At 40.8% G+C, this 8,519-nt stretch overlaps 1 protein-coding gene across 4 annotated transcripts in view; it reads right to left on the bottom strand.

The window, feature by feature from the left end:
* Positions 1-839: 839 nt before the first annotated feature.
* The window catches only part of LOC143325954 (mitogen-activated protein kinase kinase kinase kinase 4), a 57,638-nt gene continuing 49,958 nt past the window's right edge, over positions 840-8,519 (bottom strand). For all 4 annotated transcript variants that reach the window (XM_076739376.1, XM_076739378.1, XM_076739377.1 and 1 more), the window contains 3 exons: positions 8,357-8,516; positions 7,669-7,808; positions 840-6,863 (listed from right to left, as the gene is read on the bottom strand). In XM_076739376.1, the coding sequence (XP_076595491.1) occupies positions 6,780-6,863; positions 7,669-7,808; positions 8,357-8,516 (384 nt within the window). In that variant the 3' untranslated portion in view covers positions 840-6,779. The remainder of the gene's footprint in view (positions 6,864-7,668; positions 7,809-8,356; positions 8,517-8,519) is intronic.

Genomic DNA, 8,519 nt, shown 5'->3' with positions numbered 1-8,519 from the left:
AGCTGAAGTGGTACTAAAGGGGCAAATTTAGAGCAGAGACAAGTGTTCAATAACCATGACAAACTCACTGCAGAGCAGAACTCAAAGCTGCTCAATCGAGTGCTTTACCGGTTCCTGTGTTAGCTTATTGTAGCAGCTAATGTCAATCCAAACCAAAGAGGGGTGGGTGTTAATGGACAGAGACGTCATTTGTTTGAGCAATCTTTGAGGAGTCATGAAAAACAAAGAATACAGTAAGTTCAAATCAAAAGAGGAAAATGTGGCTGACGTGTCGGGTTGAAGGCTCAATGACCTAACCTCATCCAAGAGTGTGAGTCAGGGGGCCAGGAAACCTGCGACTGGTGCCAGTGAGTCTTCAGGAGACACTTGAGATGAGAATGAGAGAGAGAGGGAGAGAGAGAGAGAAGGGGAGGAGAGAGAGAGACAGAGAGAGACAGGCAGAGACACCACACATTTGCCATGAACACTTAAAGCTTAATCGTGTTCACGACAAACTCAGTAGTTGATATGATTAAGAAATCAAAAGTGCAATTTTATTTGTCCCAACCTTAAACCTGATTAAGATGAGATCTGCACTGCAGAAGCCAGCTGTAAACTCCTGTAACCTTTTATTTTGAAAATCTTGTCATAAGGAAATGAAAATAACAAATGCTTCTGCTCATGGTGTTGTGCCAACAGGACGAGTGTAACATCTTCTGTCACAGTGACAGATGCAGTGTGTTTACATGTGCGTCATTGTTTCAGAGGTTAACTGGATTAAAGGTTTCTGATGACTCAGTGGTGAAATGAATGAATAAATAGATAAATCAGTCCATCATTTAAAGCAAACAACACAACACTCATTTCAACACATTTATTGTTGTCTCACTGTCTTTTGCTTCATTACATGGAAACACAAGTTAGTGTGTGTTCATCTCAAAGCAGGAGGGGTACAGTATATGATGCATCAAACATAGGTCCAGTGCAAAAAGTAACACAAAGGATCAACTTTCTAATGCTACTGACATGGTTAAGGGGAATATACATTCTTAAATATATATATATTTATAGAATATTTGGCATTTTATAATCTCAACTTCTCTTTAGAATTTACAACTTACAGTATAAGAACACAACTGTCCTGTGTGTCCAATAACATCAAAAACTCCATATTGCAAGCAGTTGAGTAACTCCATCAAGTCAGCCCACAACATATTGACAGTAACTGTGGAGGTCTGGCTAAATCTAAACTTCAGGGAAATGTCAGTCATCAACAGACAATAGCAGTTTAGCATACTGTGTATCACTTCAGGCTATTATTGCTTCACAGCGAGCGCTATCAGGAATTTCATCTGGCCAATGGATGAATAACGGAACAGGGCTAGATATCTCCACCTAAACCATCATTATCTATACAGCCACCATGTGCAGTTTGGCGCCCCCCATTGAAAACATCCCCCCCTTAATGACTCTGTTAGCATGTTCAATCATTTTACTCTCAGGTTTTTTCCACTGTTTTTGAGTTTTGATATCAAGGATTCTTGTATTATTCAGCTTAGTCAGAGCCTCTTGACTCATTTTCAGTTTTGCATTTGGGTTTAAAATCAACATCCACACTCCTTCTATTACCTGACACTTGACTCAAGCCACCAACTACGTCCTTTAACTCCGTCCTTCCTTCCTTTACAGACTCAATTCCTGCCTATTCAACACCTGCTCCCATTCTCCATCACACCCTCCTACACAAAGACACTTTCTTTTCGGATCGCCACAGAGGCTGGAAAATAACAGTTGTAGAATTTAAAGCAAAACTATGTCACCTTTGAAAGAAGAAATAACACATTACACATCATGTTTTAGCATCTACCATTATCCCATAACTGACACTTGCAGGCAAAGTTCAGCAAAAGTCACATGGTCTTTCTTTAACAGGCTACAGAGCTGCTTTGTATTAGCATTTCTCTGCATCATGCTTCATCCTACTTCCCCAATCAACAAAGAACAGTGTTGGACTTGATACTATTGTAGTATTTGAAGTATTGATGCAAAAGTTGAAGTATTGTGTCAAAAGAAAGAATCACATAAGCAGCATAAGCATGTCAAAAATAAAAGTTTTCGTGAATTGGCTGGAGAGTCCTTCAAAAGGACTGGGCGTGGACAGAGACACCTGACACAAGAGAGCAGAGAGGATGAGACACTGGAACAAAGAGGTAGAGGACGATAAAAGATGTTAGCGGCAGCACGACAGATGTAGATGAGTAGAGGAGAGAGTTGAGCTAAAGATGCAGAAGGAATGAAAGGCGGAGGTAAGAAGAGATGTGTTGACAAAGTGAGAGGAAAAGAGTTGGTGTGGGAGTTGGAGATGTGAGTCACCGCGGGCCTGAAACAGCATCTATCATCTTCTTAACCAGTGGAAGGTGTGGGTGGAAGTGCACTGATCTCCCTCTCATTAGCGATACAGCTACAGTCAAATGCTCAGCGCAAGAAGACAAAGTGCAGGAGAAGACAGAGAAGTTTGTTTCTCACAACTCCCAAAAAAAGGCAGAGCTGATGTTGTTTCCTAAAACAGGATGAAGAATGATGCAGGTAATTGGCACATTTGGAGTAATGGCTTGTAAGTGGAACGACACAGAGAAAGATTCAAATGTCCTCTAACAACATAACCTTTGCACTGAGCTACAACTTGACAGTATGAGGTTGGCAACCTGTTTTTCAGTGTTGATATACTTCGATGGATCACTCACAACAAGGCTGAATTCAGAAATTTACCAAATTACAGGTCATCTGCTAAAATCTGTCACGGTAATTGCATAACAATGATAAATGAGTGGTACTAAATACATTATTGCTTTAAAAAGTGGGAACACGAAATCAAACTGGAACAACATTCTTACAATTTTGGACTTTGTTTTGTAATGGAAGAAATTAAAAAAAAGAATAAATGAATCAAAATGACCAGTCCAAGGCTGATTAATGAAAGCACTAACTTGTTAACTTGTGCTTCGTAGCAGCACGTGTGCGGCTGATAACCAGACATGTACGACAGAGCATGTTGGATAGTGGAGTGCAGCGAATACAGGCGAGCTACTGTACATACTGTACACTGTCCATGCTAGACCCGCTGTGGTAGCTCAGGACCACTTTTGATCTGGTTTCCTGTCCCGTCTGGACTCTGATGGCCAGGATCTTGCTCAGGAACCTGGCCAAACATGCCGGTGCTGTGTCGGCCTCCATTTAACAGCTGACCAGACCTGACCAAAGCTGGCCGCAAGCTAGCACTGAGCCCGATTCAAAGCATGATCATTCGTGTTCCAAGACAAAAAAATCACATCTACACAACATCTGAAAGCATTTATGTCAACATTTGAAAACAGAAATGTTGTGACTGTTTAAAATGCGTTTCAAATATCTATTTTGATCAAACTTTAGCGCTGTTGTTGTCAGCTGCACATAGGAATTAACGTATTTCCAGTGTCCATAAATAGTTTTGCCAATTTCATGTCTTAAACTACAGTTTGTCAGTGTTTGAAACACAGTTGTGTCAATTTATCTTATGTGGAAACTGTACAAAGACCAAAAGTGACACATTCTGGTGCTGCTAGTCAAGCCTCAGTTAGCTTTGCTATATGCTGGCTAACAAAATGAACATTTTTAGCCCATGTTAGCAAACAAGTCTGTTATCCTGTTAGTAGACAGTGCTGTATTCCATGCACTGTAGCCATGTTAACTAGCTATCTGGTCCGGTGTCTCAGGGACAAATAACATTTACTCCACTGAAACAAATGCTGTCAAACATTTGGCAAACAAGCAACAAGAGAGTCATTATCAGGAAGTTAATTTTCCAGTTTAAAATATTCTTACAGAACCAGCTGCATTATTTCTATCATGTCCATTATAAAAACTAAAGTCAATGTATCACTGAATATAAAACATTTGGTGCAAATTTTGATAGCCTGAACATTCAAGAGTAAATATAATATTGAGTATAATGTAACACAGAACGTAACCGTGTTAGCAGTTTGAGCAAAATCAATCGAAGGAAAAGACAACTGGTCGAAATTAAGATGGATCAGAAATTACAAATTCACATTTGAAGGTAAAAAGCAAATTATTCCTTCACTTCTACCAAACCTAGTACTGTCTAAAGCATACACGTAAGTTATTAAATATATGAAGACTAGCAATGTTAAACTGCATATATTTTGTTGCGCTTTACATCGTTCCTGCTTTTCAGGCCTCCGTGTGTTGGTCTAGTTGGCATCTTTTGTATAGAATATAATAATATACACTGAAGTTTTTTTTTGTTTTGTTTTGTTTTTTTTTAACCATCTTTCCAAATGAAACAGTCATTATGTGTGAAATATCTTACACAGTCAGATTCAAAGAAGCCAACATATCAAAGCCTTTATCTTTGGTCTCTTGCTTTGAAGCTCATTGTGTAAATGACAATGAAAAATATCAAGGAGAACAGAACAAAAACTATACAACTGGGCATTTCTGCTTTTCTCAGCCCAGCTCATTGCATCTCGTCAGATCCAGGCTCAACGAAAAAACCCTTTTTCAAGGTGACCCATCAAAAACAGCTGTGCATCCCACGTTGGGTAGTGTAAGAAATACTGCTCGAAAGCCGAAGGCTATCAGTTATATCTTCAATACTGACGACGGAATGGCTTTAAATGTTACCGCTTTGAACCAAAAAAGTCAATTCAAAGCAGGATATATTACAGAGAACATGTACAAGGTGGCCATTGTGCAAAGAGTCTGACTCACACACGATGGCAGAAAGTCCACCACAAAACAGAACTCACATGATTCGTTCTTTGATCTGAACAAAGATCAACTTGAACAGGAGCCTTCAAGTTCACTGTCAGGAGCTCGTGATCATGCAAATCACATGGATGACCTCTGTTTTGGGATGGAATTTCACATTCATGAGCATTTCATTCTGTACACATACATAAAGATGGCTTGTCAATTATAAAATACTTAGAAAACAGTGCATCTTACAACATTATTTACATCCTAAGCTATACAAAACAGAAGCAGAGAATCCTTCTCAGCCTGTCACTGTGGAGGTGTTCTCACCTCTACTTGTGTACACCAGCCTTACTGTACAATAAGTACAAGGCTTTAAGGTCCTCATTTTGGAATAAGAAGACTAAAACTTTATGGTCTGGATCTGTGGTGGAGTCAATGCCCAAACTGGGACCTCAGAGGACTGGTGGGGTTCTCACACCTTCTCAACTCTTTTTACTGCAAAGTGCCTAATTGCCCACTGATTTCAGGCTATGCACAGAGCAAAGTTGACCTCCAGCTCATAATTAGGGACAGAACGACTTCATGAATAGTTTTCAGTTACTGAACTCTGTCATTATGGCAGTTATTCGATTCTGACATTTGGCCTTACTGTATGGTTTGCATGGACAGTGTGTTTCACAGCTAAGGATACAGTTAAAGATAAGTGATGTCATGTTATGATAAAACTCTTCTCTTAGTCATACAACACTGATAGTGCCTCATATAATGCTGTCTAATAATGCTATACTGATATCAACAAAAAGTTAAAGTTTCAGTACGGTAACTGACTAATTTGTTTTGGCCCCTTGATATCTGCAAATAGTAGCGACAAAGAAAACTAAACAGGACTAAATACGTTCATAAATAACACTGCTGAGGTATTGGAGACAGAGAGCACAGACGGTTTGGGGATCTGGAAAGTGATTAAAGAAAATCATTAGGAAAAAATGGAAAACAGTCGCAACAAAATGTGGTTGTCCTACTTAGTCCACATTTTGGCCTCAAACCAGTCTCAGAAATGCCCAGATGATGTCCATGGACCACATAAGCTTGATGAAGGACTTCAGTTCCTCTAGTTTTCCTTCTTAGACACAGATTCTGCTTGCATGAAGACAAACCAGACGGATGAGAGGGAAACACTGCTCCCCTAGACTGTATTCTGAGCATAATTATCCACATATGAAGACTCGACTTTGTCAGATGAAAAGGAAGCAGTTGATCCAGTAATACACCACAGCCAGGCATTGTCAAAGCAAATATGAGTGACGAAGTGATATACACATGATTCACTGAGTAACTGATACAACAGAGGCCTTTAGAGAGAGAAAAGAAGGGATGAGCAAACTGGATGGACTGCAGTGGTCTCCAGAGCTGACAGATGAGAGGAGGAACAAGATGCTGAGGCCAGATGTTGACCCACGGTCTGCTGTTCATTGGGAATCACAACACAATCACCTGAATCAACGACAGTTTGGATTCCACATGGATTTAGAGACAACAGGACACACAAAGAGCTTTGCTTTCTGCCACACTGGTGCAGTGATGGTTTTCAGGCTGAATCCTACTGGGAAAGACTCCAGGGAACTATGGAGTTCAGACATGAGGAAACGCTCGCTGTGCTGTTCACAGGACAGATGCTGACACGGCTAGTTGTGCCTTTTCACGCTTGCGTGGACGGGTGGGGTGGCAGTCAACTTTCGCTGAATTTCAGGCTCAGATTTGTGTGTCGCTGCAGCTGCAGGAGGGGTGATTCAGGCGTCAGTATTCAAGGAAGGAGTGATGGATTCAAGCATCTTTCCTGTGGCCAGAGTTATGATCACCTCAACTGTGAATCCACGCGCCTTGAAATGGAAACTAGACGAGACAATGGATCCAGGAATAACTAGTTGATTTTTGTGTGGTGTCCACTATCCATGGAGATGAACACCAGTCAGCACAAACAAAGAACCCAGAATGATGAAGGCAGACCTCACCAGCTGATCCCAGAGTAACAGGTGCAGTTGTTACCAGCTGAACAGCGAGTTCTGTCCGAGAGTCATGAAGTAAATCTGACTGCTGCCTCCTGACTGCACTGAGGCAAAGAAGACCTGCAACAAGAGAGACATGCAGGTTTAGGAATTATGTTAGAAGTTCACAAAAAAAATCATAAATACATATTTCTGTGGCTTTGAAGTCAGACTGTTCCACACAGAGGAGCACTGGGGGTGATGGGAATTCTTTGAGGAAAAATTCTGAATTCAAGGTTCAGTTATTAGGTGACCTCTGAAGCTTTCAGACACAGCTCATGGCCTTCTTCAGCAGGTGGAGTTTGGTCATTAAGCTGGTTCAGCTGTCATCAGCATGAAAGGCCATGAGATGCGGCTAAAGAAAGAGACCTAGCAAGTGGTGCTTGAGCTGAGTTGTCAGACTACTCTTTTCATAATCAAGATTGAACTTAAAGGTAACTAAAAGAAGAAACAAAGCTGGAAAAATGAGCTAAACCAAACTGAATACCAGCTGAACAACTATTAAATCTAACTACATTGTTTATAAAACCATGAATCTTTACTAAAAGAGCCTGACAGGAAATTAAATATTCAGGGCCACCTAATCCACATTATTAAAGCTTATTCAGTGAAAATAAAACATGTACACATTTCAAATAAAACTGATAGTAATGTAGCATGGATCCAAATGCATTGGTCAAACAGCCAAATAAGCCATTTGCTTTATTTTGACTTCACAACTGTGACCATTAAGAATTAAAAAAAGTCCTTATATACTGAACTTGTGTTTTTTATACTTAATGTTTCAGGAATTGCAGTTAGATAATAAATGAGTGACAATACTGCACTTTGTGCTGCAGATTTAAGATGGGCTTCAAAGTAAATCTAGACAGAGTTGAACTCCCACCTTGTCGTTCCTTTCACACAGGAACTTGAGCTTCTGGGCTTTTTTGTGCATGAAAACTCCCTCCAGGTTTCCTGTGTTGGCTGACCTCAGCTCTATTGCCTTTTCTCCCCAACCCATCACCTGGTTAGACTGAAGGTAGGCTGGAGAGAGAGAGAGACAGAGAGAGAGAGAGAGAGAGAGAGAGAGAGAGAGAGAGAGAGAGAGAGAGAGAGAGAGAGAGGCAGGGGACATGCATATCAGGAGACAGACATAAAATAAAGATGCTTATAGACTGGAGGAAAGGGGAGAATTGTGTGAGTATATGAGTAAATATTTTCCCTACAGACATTTCTTGCTAACATAATGATAACTGGATGCACGCAGGCACACGCATGCACACACACACTGACAGAATCACCACCACCTTATTTTTAGCCCACCCTGTCCCAAATCTGTCTTCATAGAATCTGGTTCAGGGTAAGTTCTCAGTGCTCGGGACAGCTGCTGATCTAGAATCAGTAAGTCAGACAGCATGCCACTGTGGTGCCATTCAGCAGTAAGTTAAGAGTTTGATCCTGTTGAAATGACTGATGTGTCACTTTGGAAACGCATGAATGTGTCCACACACGCACACACTGTGCCTCTGGTAGTAATACAGAACAATACCCTTTCATGCTCTTGTGTGTGTTGTCATTTCGTGTGTATATACCAACTGATGCAGGCATCTCCCCCCACTGCAGCACTGTATCCTTGGTGATGCGGCCATAAGTGTCAATGTAGACGCCCTCGTCTTCGTAGCAAACCAGAACCTCTGTTCCAGCACTGTTTGGCAAAATGATGATGGCATGGGGATGAATGGAACCCTGGATCTA

Source organism: Chaetodon auriga, chromosome 9 (assembly GCF_051107435.1).
Source record: "Chaetodon auriga isolate fChaAug3 chromosome 9, fChaAug3.hap1, whole genome shotgun sequence".
NCBI classification, from domain to species: domain Eukaryota; kingdom Metazoa; phylum Chordata; class Actinopteri; order Chaetodontiformes; family Chaetodontidae; genus Chaetodon; species Chaetodon auriga.
The sequence above is the reverse complement of the archived record's forward strand: the minus strand, read 5'-3'. Positions and strand labels throughout refer to the sequence as shown.